This window comes from Parasteatoda tepidariorum, chromosome 4 (genome assembly GCF_982258835.1).
Source record: "Parasteatoda tepidariorum strain Cologne lab strain chromosome 4, Ptep-v5.0, whole genome shotgun sequence".
NCBI classification, from domain to species: domain Eukaryota; kingdom Metazoa; phylum Arthropoda; class Arachnida; order Araneae; family Theridiidae; genus Parasteatoda; species Parasteatoda tepidariorum.
This window is the reverse complement of record NC_141758.1, coordinates 101683826-101704310: the sequence shown is the minus strand read 5'-3', so window position 1 is coordinate 101704310 and position 20485 is coordinate 101683826. Positions and strand designations below refer to the sequence as shown.

Below are 20485 nucleotides of genomic sequence, written 5' to 3'. Positions count from 1 at the left end.
CTTTTATCAAACACTAAAATATATTCTCCACTTACAAAATTATGACAAAATTCGCGTCATTTAATGATAAATATGCAGCTAATAGAAAAACAGTATTTTTTTATGAAAGAGTTGTATTCTTAAATTGCAATTATCTTACTTCCTTTTATTTCACGATATCGCTCAATAATTTCCGTAAAAAAAACTGTGGCACAAAATATACTAGTACAAAAATTTGGATATTTAATCCAAAATATCAAATCAATGGATGAGTTAATCAATCTCAAATCCAATCAACGAAAGGAAAGTATTTATAATATTTTTCCATTTTTTACCCATAGATACACCGACAGTGGATGATTGATTGCTGCATAGCTAAACTATGCAAAACGCTCAGTGTCCTTGAGTATTGCAAGGACTTTTTAAGGTTATTTAAATTATTTGTGTGTAGAGATAGTCGAAATCATTCTAAATCAACTTTAAGTTTTGCTGACGTATACATTTGTTACCACTTTAAAAATGAAAAGAAAATATTTTGCGAAAATCAAGATATTTGGCAGCTAAGCAACTGTAGAACAGAATGTTTTTAAAAACATTCAAGTTTTTGTCAATTATTAAGTAAAAATTATATTATATCATAAAAATAATTAAATATTTTTTAAGTAGTAATGGGTGATTGCAAAATTTGAAAAAAATTTTATCGAAAAATTATTGTACGAAAATACTTTTTAATAGCAAATAAGAAGCAAAAATGTTAAGTGAATTGATTTGTATTTCATTAATAAAATAAAATATTTTTTAAAATTAATAATGGAATTAGGACATAATTAATTTGCCTCAATATAATAATAAAAAATATAAGATGAAATTATAAGCATTTGTGAATGTTACGGCTAAACTAAGTAAAATAACATCTAAATAATGTCAAAAAATTAAATATTTCTATACTAAATAATAAATAAGGAAGATATAATTAAGATGCATGTAATTTATTCTGAGCTTCAGCTTTATTGGAATTATTCTTATAACTTAGAAAAAGAGCTTAAAAATAATATAATAATTAGTTTAACTTTTTCTTAGATTTTTATGCATAATTTTAATTTTTTGAACGGAAAAAACCGCTTTAAAATAAATATAAATGTAGAAAAACATCTTACCTGATTGCATACATTTTTTGCGAATAATGAACTGCATACATACAAAAAATGAACAAGTTTTAAACACAGATTATGTAACTCTTTTATAGAAGACAAACCAGAAAGTAAATAATGCATTCCATTACTTGCTATACAATATTTAATGTAATTTAATAATTATTTAAGTTAATATCTATTTTTATCTCTCGTTTATTATTTCCAAAACATTGATGTTTCGAATAATTCGTAAATTCATTCTTAATAACCATTTAAATGGTATCAGTTCTCTCTGAGACTGTCATACATTTATTTGGAATAAGAACTTATTTTCAGTCATTTTTAAGTTTCTCAAAGAATTAGGATTTTTTAAAATTAGAGTTATGTTATATACCTCAAAAATTTAACTGAGGTTTTCTTTCTTTCTCTATATTGCATTTTTTTTTCACAGATCGGATTAAGAGTTTTGAACAGATATTATGGTATAAAAACATGAAAAAACGCAAGTATTCATAAAATTAAATTAACATTTTAAGTAAATTTTTTTTAAAAATCAACTCTATGCTTGAACTTATCTTTTAGCAATTATTTGCTTGCTTACAAAAATAAGAAAAAATGCATATTTTCTGATGTGAGTTTCCTTTAAACCAAAAAGGAAATAGTTTTTAATTTATTTTTAAATTAAAATAAGCAAAAAATGTTTTTTATTTATTTTTTTAAAAAAAAATACTCATCTATACAGTGTGTTCCACAATTACCACACTTCCACAATGACAGAATCCTAGTTAAAAGTTAAGACAAAAAGTATACTTAATAGAAAATTGATATTTAATCAAGGAAAAAATTTAAACGATATTAAAATATAACGAAAAAAGGGAGTAAAAAAATTCTGTTTCCTTACCAGAGGAAAGAAAAGGGATTTCTAATAACTCCTCAACGTTTAATCAGGTAATATAACTGGTTTTGGTACTTTCAGTTCTGACTTTAATAAGTGATTTCTTAGAATTTGATAATGTCTTTTATTTTTAGTTCCTCTACTGCCTTATATGAACTTCAAGATCCAAAAGCGCCTCGTTTACATTATTATTAGTATAACTGCAGTTTTTTTTCTATGTTGAAATTATTTTAAATTAGGCTCGGGGCATCCGGCTTGCTACGACCACAGTGCAGACGTGAAATACGCTCAGTGGTAGACAGATCGGGTGAGAGTCACCTTGCAGTGAGCCTAACCGTGGGAGGATATCGTGGTCTTCCTCTCCATGTAACGCAAATGCGGGTTAGTTCCATCAAAAAGTCCTCCACGAAGGCAAATTTCTCCCGATACTTGATCCAGGAGTTTCCTTGTCTTCTGGATTGGGTTCAGAATTTCAAGGCTATGGAGTTGGACATTAGTAGTCATAAACTTAAAAATTGGGTCGGCTGTACAACGACGGTGATAAAATAAAAAAATAAATGGATATAACACCCGTAATTTGTTTACTTTTTTATTTCTTTTTCGATAAGGATTCCTAAAATATATATTGAAGGTGGTAACCACGGAACACATTGTATATACTTGCCTTGACTATTTCATTCAGAAGTATATAAAAGAAAAAAGCACTTTTGCACATTTTTAACTTTTGCGCAATTGGATGAGTACAGTAGACAAAATAAAAAAGTGAACATCCTGAATAACTTTTGATCCATCGATCGGGTTTTAGCGTACAACGACTCAAACTTAATCATTCGAGAGCCCAACTTTAAATAAGTTAATAAATTAATGCAGAAGTATATTTTAAATTATGAAATCAGACACAAAATCGTATTTTTTCAGAATAAACGATTTTTTCTCTCGACAAATTCGAATTTCTAACCATCAAAATATAGAAGTACCGAGATTAATATTAAGGGCTCTAAAGATTTGATCATTCTTTTGCCTAAACTTTCGGGACCATATTTTGAGGTTCAGAAATCCAATTTCGTCGAAAAAAAATTCTATGCTTATTCTGAGAAAGTACATTTCTGTGCGTGATTTCGTAAATTAATACATCGTCTACGCTCGTAAATTAGCACATTTAAAGTTTGACCCTCGAACCATGAAAATTCAGTTCTATTAAGATCATTAGAGTAAAAAATATTTTAGTGGTTCATTTTTTTGTTTTGCGAAGTACATCAAGAATTTTACAGTTTGTTTAGAACGAAAATTATCATTATTAATTTGAGATCTCAGTTAAAAACCATTCAAAATTTTAAAAAAAAATTATAGTTTAGAGAATTGAAAGATTTTTCTTATCCCAGAAAGCATGTCAAATGTTCTTAAGTGAAATAAAAAATATTGAAATTTCATTTTTACATTTCTGATTTCTCTTCTATAGAACTCATTATGAAAACGTAAATGGATATTACATAATAGCAATTTTCTGGAATGGGTGTTTCGTCCTCATATTTTTAATCCTATTGCATCTGTTTTATCCAGTATGATTTTTGTTACTTTCAGGATAGCTGGTTTTTATAGCAATTAATGCTTTTTTAAAAATAATATCTTAATCGCTATTCAAAACTTATGCAAATAGGAATTTTGTAAGAAATTTCAGTAAAATGAATATTTTTTGGAAAAAGCCCTTTAAAATACTCAACGAATGTTTGACCGAATAATATCCTACTTAAATAATTAATTCAAAATAATTAATAATAAAATTAATTAATAATAATTAATTATTAATAATTTAAATAATTAATTATGAAATTTATTTGCAATTTTTATATGCCTTCCAAAAAGTTTCTATCTTAATTTTTTTTAAGGTTTGCGGGCATAAGAACTTTTTCTATGTGTAAATATTACGTAATTTTAATTTAATAAAAATAAAGTTTAAATCATCAGAATCTATATAAAATTAATTTTTCGCAATTATTTTAAAATTTTTAGTCTGTAATCATATCACAGTTAGAAGTTAAATAAAAGCGTATAGTAATTATTTCTTATGGACTGAGCTTTTTAGTTTAATATTAATTGAAACTAAATATTTGCGTATTTTATTGAAACAATGAGAAAGGGGAGGGGGGATCCATGTACGTTTCTGATAATGAGTTGTAAACTAAGGAATGATATAAGGCATTGGTCTTGTACTGACGTCGTATCACTAACCATCCGTCGTAGGCCCACAAACCGCTATAAAATGCTGTCGCGATATCCGAAAACGTCGCAGTTTCTCCTTCGAATCCCGTCGCAAGATGCTTGGTGTGACCTGAAATTAAATTATTTATTTTTATTCAAATTCGTCTAGAAAAAATAAAGCAGAAATATTATTGCATTTGTTAAAAAGAAAGGCATAAACAAATCACTAAAAATATCATGTTTACCAAATCGAAATTTTAAGCTTTGTTGCTAACAGCTCTTTTAAAAAATAATATTACATAAAACACATCCTCTTAACATCCAAAATTACCATCCGGTTGGAACCCAAAACAGAGGCAGATTCAAACTAAGGTTTTTGACTGCAGTAATGAGAATCTGCTCCAATTATTTGGCCTATAAAACGCGGTCGAGTCTGTCATTTTTTTTCATCAAACATTAGCATATACGCTTATATATATAATATATATACTATATATATATATATATATATATATATATATATATATATAATATATACTAATATATATATATTATATACTAATATATATATAATACATACTAATATATATAATATTAACTAGTGGGCTGCGCCCCCTGCTTGCTAACGCTCGCCAACCCCCAAAAATTGCTACGCAATCTTATATGGTTTGCTTCGCAAACCAAGCTCGCTTCGCATTGTAAATGCACAAAATTCTAAGAATTCAAAACAATCATTCAAATCCATATAAAAACTTTTTTTTAAGAAAAATTACATCTTTTTAGTAAAGGTTGATTAGGTCCCCGAACCCCCTCCCCGAATATGGGTATGCGGGAAATTTTTTTAACTTGTCACTGTGACAGTCTACCGCACAGCCGGAGGTGGACAGGCACATCTTTTTAGTAAATACTAAGTCATTAAAATAAATTTGAATTCAAATAAATGACATGTAATTTGTTAAACCTATTAGAAATGTGCTATAGTATAATTCGTGATATAAATCATAAATTGTCAAATAAATTCGTGAAAAAAAGCACTTTCGACAAAATACTTAAATAGAGATCCATCAACAAAGACTACTCACTTCTGCCTAGCTTAATAGAATGAGATTGCAGCAGCTGATGCTCTCTGGTTATTTCAGCTTCCGTTTTTAAAAGCATTATATGTTGAGCCACCTCAGCTAGATTTGGCATGTGACATTTTTAGCTGCAATCATTGGTCGATTTTCTAGCGTTGACACTCGGGGAGTTTTTTTTGTCGCCGTGTAAGAGAAATAGTAACGTAAACAAAACAAAGCAAACGTTGCCACCAGCGGAAAAGAAATACAGCCAAAATTTGGGAGCCACGTAAGAGAATTATATATATTAGATTATTACATCTATTACTTTTTAAAAATGAACAAAAAAATATTTTAACACAAACATCGTGGATGCACACCCTTTATTGGAACAGGGCAGCAAGAAAAATAATTTAGTTTCCAATAGCCGCAATGATTTCAGTTTTTATGCTATATTAACTAATACTTTATTGCTTAATTTAAGGCAAATACAACAAAAGCCATTCGGATTTCAGAATTCAAAACCCTACATTAACAATTGGATGCTTGATAAGTGTGCCCATTGAAAAAATTTAAATAAACTAAATTAGTTATAAATAAGTAATGTGAAATTTATGGTGAAAACAACATGTGCGTTCCTAAAAAAAGTCGTTAAACAAATTGGCAAAAATTATAAAAAGCACTTAATTTAGCTGAACAAATCGAAAGATAATAAATATAAAAAAGGGATAAAGAACAAATAATTTATGTGAAATTGAGGTTACAAGGCATATGTATAAGATATAGAGCATTCCTTCAAAGAAAAAAAGGGATGTCAAACATTAATAAGTTAAAATCACTTAAATTCGGAATATAATCCTAAAATTTTTTTTGAAGAAAGAAAAATCTTTATTATCAATTTCCCTCTTGATGAGTGGGATGATTAATAAATTCTTAAAGAATTGAATTAATAGCAAATAATTTGTGTAAAATTTATAGTGAAAAAAAACCCAACAATATGCGTGTTTTCAACTATTCTTAAAAAGGAACAACCAAACAGAAGTCACTTAAATTACTTAATCAAGCGGAGAGAATAGAAGGATTCTGATATTAATTATTATTCTTTAACTCAAAATAAAAAAAATAATCGACCAAACGCTTGGTACATAACAATTTTAGAAAAGAGAATTTAATACAAATAATTCCTGTCAAATTAACAGTGAAATCAATCTCTTTTTGCATTTTTGAATTGTCCCTAGAAGAGACTGAAGGCACTAATTGGTAAGAATTACCAAAAGCCCTTAATTTAGAGGATGAAACAGAAGCATAAACAGAAATATATTAGTTAAGATAATTAAAAAGGAACATAATGATTATTGCAAATAAGTTTTGAGTTTCAAAATATTATATTTATTATGACTTTATTATTTTAGTTCTAAATTGGTTATTAAAGTGTTCGTTTGTCTTCTCATTGTACAGATGGTTTTATAAATTGATTTGTGACAAGATTATTGAATGGATATTGTCAGGGGTAGCATTTAAGGCACAACCAGTATTAAAATAACCATCATTATTTTTTGCTGAAATTTTTAGATTAAATTCGGAGCAATATAAACTTACCTTCAGTTAATTTTATAAATCCCCCGACGACTATAATGGCAATTGCTAGCAACTTGGAACACGTAAAAATATTCTGAATTCGTGTAGCCAATTTCACACTCAAACAGTTGATGTACGTTATTACTCCTACAATAAAAGAAATATACTAATTTTAATTCATTTTATCAGATTTCATGAACAATTCTTATAACTAGTGGGCTGCGCCCCTGCTCGCTAACGCTCGCCAACCCCCGAAAATTGCTACGCAATCTTATATGGTTTGCTTCGTAAACCAAGCTCGCTTCGCTCGCTACTAAGTTAGGTACATTGCAAATGCATAAAATTCTAAGAATTCAAAACAATCATTCAAATCCATATAAAAACTTTTTTTTTTTAAAAAAAATTCGTATTATAGGAAAACGTTACTCTATATAACATAAAATTATAATGGTCTGACACCGTTTCCCATTGTTGTCGGCACATTTTTATTGGTCGGAAAATCACGTGGTAGGATCCAGTTTTCCCCCATTCATTTCCATATTGTTTAGGTTGTCATCAGCAGATCACACTTGGTGAGAATGCTCTCTCTGGTTATTTCTGTTCCCGTTTTTAAAAGCGCTGTATGTTGAGCCACCTCAGCTAGATTTGGCATGTGACATTTTTAGCCGCAATCATTGATCGATCTTCTAGCGTTGCCATTCGGGGAGTTGTAATGAGGCTTTTTTTTGTCGCTGTGTAAGAGAAATATATATATAGATTGTTACACACAAATGACAATTTTCCAGGCCTCTAGATTCCAACTTCCCTTAAATCAAATACTTGGTTAACAATCCTTCAAGTTACCGGAAACTAATTTTAAGCCATATTAAGAAATTAAAGTATGGTCAGGTAACATTGTGTTTCTGGCTCAATGGGAAAACTAAAAAATTAGGTTATTTTCACCAAAGAGCTTTAATAATATTTTTCGAAAAAATTACCAATTAAATATTGTTTTATAATTCTTCTTCTAAGGCACTATAGACGGTGAGAGGCCAAAATCATATCAGTCAGTTTACCCCATCTATTCCATACTATATTTCTCCACCTTTTAACTCCCAAGTCCTTTAACCATTTCTCTACTCTATCTAACCATCTTGTTCCATCTTCCTTTTTTTCTCTCTTACGTTAGAAGGTTATTTTTTTAACAGGATATTCATCGTTATATCGAAATGACTAACCTAGACGCCTTTTTTGAGAAACCTTGATCATTTTTATTAAGTTAGGTTATTTGTATTTTCATTGCTATTCATGAGTGTAACAAAACAAATTCTCCAGGTTCCGTTTTTTTTTTTTTTTTTCCCCTGCAACAAAAATTTATCTTGATATTTTTCTCTCAAAAGTCATCAGTTATAATATGTTATAAAATTTGTTAAATGTGGTAAAAGTTGTTAATTTTATCATGATACTTTAAAGCATGACAAAACCCACTGATTCGGTTAATTTTGGCTTCTCGGTTTCGTATTTTTTACTCAATGGGTTGTAATAAGGACCATAATTTATTTCAAAAACCAGAATTTCCGGTAAACTGTTACTATATAAACGGAAAAATTCTCAAATAAATTATTTAAATACCCGTACTTTGATTTTTATTACCATAATTATGTTTCTGCTTTTTTTTTTTAAAATTAGAAATGTAATTTTTTTACGGTAAGATAATTTTACCAGGATTTTTTGTCTTTGTACATGTATTTATACTTATTAATGTATTATAATTGTACATTAAATATTGCATTTGCAAGCCGAAACTATTATATGCATAGTTTTTGCGACATATCTATATATCAACTACAACTACGTTTACGGCATACATACTTGGGCATTGATATTTATACTTAAGCGCATTAAAATTTACATCATTCATTTCATTTTCAAGCTGAATTTATATTGTAATTTATTTCTGACATTATACCCATAGATAGTGCGACAACTAATGTCAGGGCTGCACAGTGCCAGTGCGCAAAATAAAAAACGGACCACGCTGAATAACTTTTTATCAAATGATTGGATTTAATGTTCTAGGACTCAATCTTAATGAGTCAAGAGGGTGATCTCAAATATGTTAATTAAATTACGGACGATATTTTAAGTTACGAAATCAGGCACAAAAACGCACTTTTTTTTAATAAACATACCTTTTTTTGACAGATTTGGATTTTCGACCCCCAAAATAAGAGACAGTCAGGGAAATATGGTCCCAATAGTTTGGTCAGGAAAATGGTCCAAAGCATTGACCCGTTAATTTTAATTTTTGTGTATTTAACCCTACCTCAAGAAATTTTTGAGGAAATTGTAAATTTTTCACACAAAAATTATATTTAACCTTAAGGGGTTTAAACTTTGGACTGCTCTCCTGAACAAACTATTGGGACTATATTTCCAAAATTGCGGCTATCCCCTATATTTTGGGGGTCAAAAACCCAAATCCGTCGAAAAAAGGTATGTTTATTCAGAGAAAGGACGTTTTTGTGTCTAATTTTGTAACTTAAAATATCGTCTGCAGTTAGGATAAGGGTGGTCCGTTTACTTTTTTACCCACTCTACATGCTTGAACATGTTGATATTCATGTTGATACTTAAGCGGAATTATAATTTCTCAAAAAAAAAAAAAAAAAATGCACGTGCAATCTAGAACATTTTTCCTGGGGACATACCTATAGATAGTGCGGCAACTAATTTGACGGCATACATGTTTGGAGGGCAGCCTATATTGAGAGGTTCTACGACGTATTCTCCGAGTGACAAACAAATAATGGCCATCATGGAGGGTTTCAGTACCAGCACTGAAACCCACGAAAATAGAAAGGCTGGCAAAGGACCAAAAGCGTCCATCATATAGCTGTATTCAGCTCCGGATTTCGTTATCATAGTTCCTAATTCTGCATAACACAATGCACCTGAAAATAGATATTATAACAAATTGCAGCAATAACAGCAGATCCAATTAAATAATATACATAAATTTCAATTTTTCTATCAATATTTTAAGCTTTTTTTTTTTTTACAAAATATTATAAGTATATCAATGCTCTAAAGAAAAGTCATATTAATATATAAATGTTTTTCGATGATTTTCAAAAAATCATTAGAAATATTTTTTCCCCGAAAGATTATTGAAGGTAAAAGATGAATCGAACAGGTTGATGAAACTATGTTGTCTTTTGTCGAAAACAAATATATTAATCAATAATTTCTGAAAATTAAACGTTATTTGTCAAGTCGGAGAGAGATAACAAAGTTGCTTTCCTTATGCACTAAGTAAAATTAAAACGAATTAAAATTTACTAAGAACTATTAAATATGCATTAGTTAAATGCAATTTTATATTTGGTGATTTAACAATAAATACGTATTTTGTACGTCAAAAATAGTCTGTGCAACTTTTTCATTTCGATATTCATGAAGTATTATTTTTCTTAGATCAAATTTACATTTAAAAAAATTGGAAATAGATTATAAGAAATGCAAAGTACAAAAAAGTCTAGTAAATTACTGTAATCCACTATAAAAAAAATTCCTTATAAAAATTTATTATCCCCTAAATTTTTGTTTATTTATCAAAAACTTTCAGAAGGGATAAGAACTGCTATGAAGCTTTTAAATCGTTTCAATACTTTGCATCTGTATTGAAAATGTTTGAATAGGTATCCAAAAATGCAAATAAATTAAAAAAATTGGTTTATTAATATTTTAAAGCAAGTCAAAAATTTTAAATACAGAACTAACGATACAAATGAATACACAGTTTTTTGGTTCACATAAAAATCATGGGACATACACTACTTGAACGCTAGCTTTCAAAGTATATAAAAGTAATATTTAAAAATAAAATAATTTTCTCGTAACATATACGTTGTTTAGCAGTAAGGAGTTTTACAAACAATATTATTGATAAAACGATATGCACGAATTTTACACTAGAAACAGTAAATCTCAAACAATATTTATTAAGGTTTCAATGAATTTTTATTTAATTTATTTATTGTACTTTGTGGTCTGGACATATAATTGATGAGAGTCATAGAGAATATTAATGAAATAATCTTTTTTACCTAATAAGGAGAGAATGCCACACCCAGACCAAACGAGAAGGCTTGTACCCACAGAGCCGGACCTTAGCAGTACTCCTTTGGGCGAAACAAATATACCCGAACCTAAAAGGAAAAAAAAATTCGTCAATTAATTAATACAAATGAGAAACAATACATTTAACGTGCACAATATTGAAACAATATTTTTTTTTTGTTTGAAAAATGTAACTTAATGAAATAATAGAGTATTCTATGATAAAATATTAACTAGTAATATCGCGTGCATCTGAATTGAAATGCGCACTTGATGAAATGTATTTAGGTCAAATGTTTAAGAAAATGAGCATTAATATGAAATTAGTATGAAAACAAAGCGTGTGTTTTTAACCAATTTAATAATGAAACCAAATTTTTAATACCTAACTTATGCTTGAAAAATCCTCGGAAAGTTGAAAATTTACTTTTTTCAAAGTTTTAAACTAAGTAAATTTTCACTAGCTACTTCTTTTAAAAGGCAATAGCAATAACAGTAGTTATAGTTTAAGAATGGGCATTTCCTTATCGAATAGCATTGTCTAATTTGTTACTCACGTATTCTGAGTTAGGTCCATTTTTTTAAGCATATCAAGCTTTGTAACTATGTTCGTTTTCTTAAACACGCCTTTTGAATTACATATTTTTTTTCAAACACGTATTTCAAGCTAGATCCATTTTTTTAAACGCATATAAGACGCTTAACATTTATTTAAGAGCGTTTTAAAATTTGAGACAAAAGGCGTTTTTATTCCAAAATAAAATTAAACACGTTTTACACGTCTAAGAAAATTAAAAGAACATAAAACACTTCATTTTACAAAATTAAAATCAGTAAAAAAAAAAAAATATTAATTCACTCTATTCTTAATAATTATTTATTTTCCGAAAGCACAGATTCACAAAATTCAATTGTATCACATATGATACATTTATATATTTTTTGTAAACAATCTGAACAAACAAGTCAAATAAAAAGAAAACTTCCTTCTTGATAAGTGTTTACAACTATTAATTATAAATCAAAGTTAACGGTTTTGCTTAGCCAGTTTTTTTAAGCTTCTTTTCTTGCAAACCAAAGAGGAATGATTTTTTGTTTTTTTGTTTTGTGCATAGTAATAATTTAGCGGAGATCTTTATTTTCTGAAGTAAATGGGTGTGTAATATTACAAAGAAATGGAGAATTCTAGGATAAATGCCATTTAGACATTACATTTGATGATATGCTTAATAAAGAAATCATATTAATTATTACAAAAAATGATCAAATAATTTTTATCACCAGCATTTCTCATAAAATTCACAATTTTCAAGGGAGCTGATGTTTATGAGTGAAATGAATTCTTTATCTTTTTTTATATCATTTTTATAATTCCCTCTTTACCTAGACGCCTGGGGCCATTGCCCCTTTCAAACTCCTCCTTGCGCACCATTGTTGGTCTTAGCCCGATCCCCTCTCTGTATTATCCCTAGGTCTTAGCCCTTAAAACTTAACGAAGTCTGTGTTACTCGTAGGCTAAAATATTGGAAAATACCTAGTTAATTCCTAATTGATGTTATGATAAAATCATTAACCAATTCTTTTAAGATTGCATCATTTTTAAAAACACACTATATATATAAGAATAACTTAGAACTTTCAAAAAATGTTTTTAGACTAAGTTGATTTAGGAACGTACATACATTGTTTTTCAATTTTATTTATGGGTACTCTTGCACTTCACACTGAAGTATGTTTTGATGTCATGCCAAAGACCAAATTGTCACCGATGCCAGACACTCCTTAATTTATACCGGTTTAAAGAACTAAACGTCGAAAGTGAATTGTTTGTGAAGAGTAGGGAAGCACATTGTCTTGTTCAAGTTACAAATTCAAAACTTTTCAAAAACACATATATAAATCACTTTCATTATTTATCTAAAGCAAGTTTTTTTTTTAATGAAAAATGTAGGCAAATTATTCTAAAGCGATAGTTTCATCATAAAATGATTTATTGATTTTTATAAAAATTTCGATTGATTTTTATTCTAATTAGGCTGAGATAATTTTTGTCGAGGCAGTATTTTAACTAACACGTGGTAAAAAATAATATTAGAAACATCCATAAATTTATCACTTTAGTCTTTAGTTTCTGTTCCATTCATTTTCTATTCCATTTATTATACTGATAAATAAAAAGGTTTAAAAACTAATGACTTTTTGTGACAACTCCTAAGGGTTTAACTCTTTTCTTTAATTCTCCACGTATTTAACTTTAAAGAATGATTTTTATTTTTACTAAATTCGTTGTTACTACCTTATTTATTTATTTTATTAAATAAAGAGGTTTGTAAACCAAGTTAAAATCAGTTAGGAAAAAAAAAATGACTATTACACCTACTTCGCACCTCTAACGGTATCGCACAATCCAATATTGTATGAGGCACAGTACTTACTTTTCAAAATATTATACAATACGGTATCTATCCTATACAGCTTCTTTTTAAAATTTTATGTGATTTATAAATAGGTTTCCACTGCTAATAAATAGCTATTAATAGGTTTCCTTAGCTAGCACGTCCACCTGAGCTATTGAATTATATTTAGAGGCTTAAACTTGCCATTTCAAACAAAAACCGCGAAAATATTTCAACTCAATTTGTTTTTTGAAAAGTATATGGATCATATGTCTTAGGAGTGTTTAAAACTAGTTTTAAAACATAAATGAGTTCTTACCAATCATTGTTCCTACGATGAGTGCTACTCCACTGACCAGACCAACCCTTCTTTTGAGAGCTATTCCTTCAACTGGAGTGTCTTCATGGTTGTCTTCAGCCATTTTAAGTGGTAATTCTGACAAGGCACTCCCCGTTGACTGAGATGTGGGGAATCGCTTTGCTGTCCCGTTCACCTCACTCACTGAAACAAATTTTGCAATCAGCTGCATACTCATAACAAACTAACAATAGCTAGTTTCAAGTGATTACTATTACTCAAGTGATCTACTGTTTCTAAAAACTTGATCACATTAAGTTAACCAGTAAAGACTGAGTTGCAACTTATACTGGATTTTGGCAGGCTGATACTGAGGGAGCGACAGAGAAGCGAGATGAATAAAAAAGGCGGGTTCACGGGAAAACAAAACGCACGAGAGGCCTTCCGTGTTCATCTCGCTTCACACTGTCTCCCTCAGAGTGTTTCGGTGTGGCCATAATACACTTTTTAAGAAAATTCTATCAAAAATGATTTATAAATATTATGTACATTAAGATTCTCTAACTAATATACAAATGAAAACGAACTAAAGCGGTTTAACGAACGGTTAAACGAACTAAAAATTTTAACCAAACTTTATAGAGGTTCAGAAGAGCAAAAGAAGGTTTAAAGTGGTTCTTTACCATTTGTTTATGGATGACGCTTAGAAATGTTTCAAACACTATAATAAATAAATAATCCAAACGAAAATAATATATTTTAAGCAAAAAGAAATATCAGGGCACCCTTTTTGTGAAAGTGCAAATGCAATTTTAAATTTTTTATGAGAAAGTAGAAAATGTAGAAATAAAAAAGTAAGTTATTGAAAGTTTTTCGATATATGTATGTATCATAGGAATTTCATTTTATAAATTTGAAAAATGTTAATCAGTACATAATGAAGTGAAAGGCAATTTGAGGGAGCTATTAAATGTGAATTTTTTTTTATAATATCCAATCTAAATTAATATTAATTAACCAACTCTTATTTTAAGTGCATTCCCTTAACTTTTATTATACTTATCCAAAATTTGATAAAACAATAAAAATCATATATATGAAAAATACTTGTCTTACGATTGAGCTTATGTAATAAAGGTAGTTTTATAAGCGAATTGTTTATGGGAGAATTTAGATGTTGCGTTAGGTTTCAATTTTTAATTATTTGTATAGTATTTAATCTAAATTAATATTAATTCACTTACATTTATAAAATAATTAGGTTATACTTATTTAAAGGTTTGACGCGCTAATATGTTTTGTTTATTGGAGAAATTAGATGTAGCATAAGGTTTCAATTTTTAATTATTCGTATAGTATTTAATCTACATTTATATTAATTAATTTAGTCTTATATTTATAAAATAATTAGATTATACTTACTTAAAGGTTTGACACGCTAATACGTATAGCAGTAAAAAAATTTGTATGAAAATTAGTTTCTTCAAGATACACGAGTTTGATGCAGTATGAAGTTTTAATTGTGATTTATTTGTTTTCATTCAATTAAATCTAAGCTAATACAAACTATGATGAATTAAGTCTTACCTTTAGATAAATCTGATCATATTTATCCAAAGTTTTACTGCGCGAACACGTAGTAGTAAAGAACGCATAAATGAATAATTAGTTTCTCTAAAATTGAGCTCCAGCTGAAAAAGCCCTCTCATAAACAAATTCTATGAATAGGCTACTGAGTTCTGTTAGGAATTCTCTGTTACAAAACTGATGGACACTGAAAAATAAGTGTTGACGACCAATGATTGAGAGGGAATTTCTTTACGTCAAGTTGCAGTCTCTAATTGCAGTAGTAAAAAAAGAAAGAAAAAATTGTTTTCTTCGATTTGTTTCACTTTAAACTAAAGTAATTTATCTCGTTCACATGATGAAACCGCGAAATAGGTTTCCACGGACGTTTTTCCTTGAAATAATAATCCAGTGGAAATAAAAATTAAAACTATTGCAATTAGGGAATGTAAGAGGGAAAATAACAAATTTAGTTCCTTGGAATTTTAACTTGAAGATTATTTTTTGGTAACAAGTTCTGAGAAAAAAAGCTATTATTTTGTCACCTCTCATTGCAAGTAATATATATTTCGGAGCATTTATGGAGAATTTTACATTTTTTTCACCTACTTTTTGTGTCTGGAAGGAAAAAAAGCTGCTATCGAAATTTCGACAACTTTCCGACTCATTGCCTGGTGGCAAGTTATAACCGTTTCCTGAGGGCTGTAAGGAGAATTTATCGTTTTTTTTTAAATTTAATTTCTAAACAGAATTTGTAGTCAATCAAAATTTTAAACTCTTTCCGATTAGCTAGAATGCTTAAATTTGAACTGGAACTCTTTCCTGGATGAAATTAAAGATTTCAATAATTTTTCTGTCCGTTACTGACAAAATTCATCACTTCATTATTTTCGGAAAGAATTTATCCCCATTCCTAATTTCATTCACTTTCTGACTAGTTAAAATGCTCAAATCTGAGCTGAAATTATCTTGCATATGATCTGTACTAATATATTGGACTTTGTACTACTAAACATTACATTCAATGCAATCCTAATGACACTATCCTCTGAGAAAGAAAGTACGGTTACCAATACCAGAGTATGGTAAAACCTACCGTGTTCATTGTCCTCTAGGAACACCAAAAACCAAGGTAATTTGTATTGAAGCACTTTGATAATTATTTTCGATAAAATTAACAATAAAATATGATTTTATTACCAAGCATTTTGGCAGTACATGTGATAAAAATCTGGTAATTTCATCACAGAAATGTCATTACCATACAAATACGGTAATTTTACCAGAATTTTTTTCCAGCGTGTAAGTTTTAATTGCTACCCGTGCAGTACGAGCAGAATCTATGCCGCTATTTTACAGCATAATAGAATGTATCATTAATCCAAATTTTAACCTTATTTTTCAAATTTCTGAAGAAATTCTGTGCCTAAATCTTAATGCAAGAGTTACAATTATTTCTTAAATAGTTAAAGGAAAATTTATCGTTTATGTATAACCTGCACCTACAGATGTACTGTAGTGTCTCTTTCAGTGGTTTTTATTACACATTGTTTTACAATTAAAGAACACATGCAATGTTTTTAATAAACGATTTTAAACTATTTCATTGCTTGAAATACTTTTCTAATTTTTAATTTGTAGTTTCTGTTGCGAAGAAAATTTTTAGTAGCTTTTTTTTTTACTTTTGGAAATTCTTTTTAATTTTCGCTAGAAATTATAGGTGCCAATTTGAACCATACTATCGTGTAAATTAATTTTTTTAAATTTAATTACAATTCACAAAGGTACAACTTAAACGGAATCATTACGATTCAACTTTAAATCCGATAAAAGTTGTTGCAAATGTGCAAAATATTATGATTAAAGATACTAACATCATGGTTTTATGTTGAACCTATTTTTCTGATAATGTATAATGTATAGTTTGCAGCAAGCTATATAACGCGTTGTAGTAACTATAACGCTATTATATTTATTTAACAATGCGACATAACATACGAGCCAGCTATCATGATTTAAATAAATAAAAAAATTTAAAAAATTACTTTTTAAATTTTGAACTGTTTCAAACAAATGGGTCTGCCCCACAACACGGAACTTTTGGAGCCCTCTCCAAATTTCTGAAACTTTTAAGAAATTTATCGTTTAACGGTTGATTTTTTTTATTTATTTATTAATAATTCTTTTATCAATATTTTAAATATTGCTTTCAGAAAATTGAGCAACAATAAAAAAGTTAAAATCTTAATGATCAATAAAATACAATTCATGATCAATAAAATACAATTCAACTTAGGGAACATTCCTATTGAATGTGGCTTGATCATTCTACTTTAAATTCACAAATCAAATTTTATATTTTTAAATGTGTGTTTTATATGAATTTTTATTTTGACGAAAAGTGACAAAACATATTATCGGTATAGTGTTGGAAAGTATTTTGTATTAAAATGAAAGGCTTGTTCTTAAAACGTTTGAATTCTCCTCAAAATAGTTTATTTGCAACAAAAAGAACAGAAAAGAATAGATCCACTCTTCTTTCAAGATGAAAATCTATTAAACTTTTAGGTTTGTTTTCGAACAGCATCGTCAGAACAATTTGTTGCGGGCTCCATAAGCTCCATGTAAGGAAACTGACCCATTCTTTCTAAAATAATATATGTTACAAAGACTGTTTTATTTTATCAATACATAACTTTTAAAAAAGAAAATGTGGACTGTAGTAAAATGTGGACAAAAATTATTTCAACTATTATTTTTAAAGAATTTAATTATGAAAATACTTTTTGTATCCTAAAGTACTGTGCGCTAACAGTGTTTAAGTTGTACTGCAAAATTCGAAAGATGATCCTAACGTATTGAAATTATTGAAATGAAATTTTCCGATAATTTATAAATAGCTTTAAGTTTCCTAAAATAATTATTCTGAGATACTATATTAATAATAAAAGAATTACATACTTGAATCTATTGAGCTGAATGCGTTTATTTGTCCGGCATAACCCAGAAAGATGGTTGTTTACGAACTTTTAAATTTAATCACCTAGAATCAATGTCTATTGATGAGCACACATTTTCATACTCTCATACTTCCGGTATCAAGTGATTGCACTATCCATTGCAATAAAGGAAGTTATTGAAAAAGGTGAAAAGTCTCAAATATATTACACGATTAAATTCAATTTACATTTGAAGCAGTAATTTCCAGTTTTCAATCATTAATTATGTTATACCGATTTTGATGATAACAATAGTTGACAAATAAAAATTAGTCATGATTATTTAAAGTTCCCTTAAAAACATGGTTTTCCAATTGATGCATTCGTATCTGTTATTTATAATTATGAAATGCCTCTTATTTGTATCTGCATTTTTATCAGATCGTGTTATAAAAATGAGTTGCACGTTCTTAAAACCGTCAATCTTATTTTTTATTATAAAAATCAATTACGTGGCTTATAAAATTATCTGTGTTTATCTTTTATTGTAAAATTCATGACATGGTTTTCAAAATCATAAGTTTGAATCTGGAACTAGAAAAAATAGTGGCATTTTTATAAAATTATCGCTCAAAACCTTTTACGATAAAAATTAATTACTTGACTCCTAAAGCCATCATTACGCATATTTTAATAAAACATTTTAATGACATGGTTCTTAAAATCTTATATGTGGATTTTATTTAAAAATTGATGACATGTTCTTAAAAATTATTCACTTACATCTATTACATTAAAAACAAATGAGAATAGTCTAGAAGTTGTTAGTTTTTATTAATTAATTTGTAAATAATTAATTAATTTGGTCGTAAGAATTATACTCCTTATAAAATAATTAGAAATTATGCTATAAGAAGTATAATTTCTTTGTTTTTAAAATCAGCAATACGTAATTATTACTATTAAATATTGAATTTATCCATTAACACTTTATATTCCAAAGTATTTATAAATATTATATTCTAAGTATTATATTCTAAGTATTATACATTCTAAAGTTTTATTAAAAATATTCGTGAAAATACTTCTTCCACCACAATTAGTGACCAATTAATTATGACGTGTTTTTAAACACTATTATTTTTATCTTCTAGTCCTGATTAAATTTACATGCCTCATTCTCGGCTTTAGAGTTTCAATAAACGATAGCATGATGCAAAAATATTTTTAAAATAGTTCATGATTAAAAAAAAATATTAATTAAATATCTTATTAATGAACATTTATTTGGTCTGTGATTCTGCAATAATTTTTAAAATGAAAACTAGTTTTTAAAATTGTGAAATTGCCCGAAATATAACTCGGATCGAATTTTCAAATGAATTTTCACTTACTAACAGGCTAAGGATTCAATTCAGGATTTTCAGGGTTCAATTGTAACCATAAATATATGCTAATCCATTTCTACAGATTCTGCAGAAAAAATTTAAGTCATTTACGAAATCGGATAAAAGAAACGTACTTCTTTTAAAAGCATTTTTTTTCTTCACTAATTTAGATATGTGACTCTCAAAACATGGGAGGTAATAATTTTTTCAGGATGGTTACTCACAGTTATAAAACTCTTTTAGCCAAAAAGAATCCATGTAAAAAAAAAATTTAAAAGAATACTAATTTTTATTATATAATTTATTAAACAAAGGTTTTTAAGTTGAAATCTGTGCAAATTATTACATTATTTCATACTACATAAATTTAAATAACAAAATAGAATAAAATTTGTTCAAAATTAAATAAAAGGACATAGTTAGTTAAAATTCTATTTTTATATTTATTTTATACTGGGCATTATCTATGCGATGAACAATCTGAAATCAGCATCCGAAATAAAATTTCTGCTTTGAAGATCTTCGTCTTCATTATTAGTTAAACTATTCCTTAATCAAATGAAGTGTAGTTTCGTCAGAGGTACAGAATAAGTAACTAAATACAGAAAATTACTTTGCGTTGTTTCTTCGACGATGTGTTCCGACTAAAGGATACGTGGGTTGAGACTGGCACCTTTGCCAAACAGATTAGATGAAATAAACGAAGTAATGCATTAAGATAAGAAAAAATAATGGCCCCTTTGCTTCTGTTCAAACTTGTTTGTTTTCACCTCCACCATTCTGTATTAGTAGTATTACGCCACACCAATTATAGCACTCAAATAATAAAAAAAATTGTGTATTGTTCTTAGAAAGGCAAACTAATTAATATCTGTTACTTCTCTTAGAATTCCTATGTATTTTGAAGTTTTAAATCTTCTTTAACCTTGACGTGCACAAACTATGCTTCACTTTTAAA

General features: G+C 28.2%; 1 protein-coding gene across 2 annotated transcripts in view; it reads right to left on the bottom strand.

Moving 5' to 3' along the window:
* Positions 1–20485, bottom strand: part of sbm (L-type amino acid transporter sobremesa) — a 76503-nt gene that overhangs the window by 14523 nt on the left and 41495 nt on the right. Inside the window, exons 1-6 of one of the 2 annotated variants that reach the window (XM_043051878.3) lie at positions 15222–15389; positions 13656–13838; positions 10928–11029; positions 9530–9772; positions 6861–6986; positions 4237–4336 (exon numbers count right to left, since the gene is read on the bottom strand). In XM_043051878.3, coding sequence (XP_042907812.2) covers positions 4237–4336; positions 6861–6986; positions 9530–9772; positions 10928–11029; positions 13656–13758 — 674 coding nt within the window. In that variant the 5' untranslated portion in view covers positions 13759–13838; positions 15222–15389. Of the gene's footprint in view, positions 1–4236; positions 4337–6860; positions 6987–9529; positions 9773–10927; positions 11030–13655; positions 13839–15221; positions 15390–20485 lie in introns of those variants that run through there. The other variant, XM_016072989.5, reaches the window with a different exon arrangement.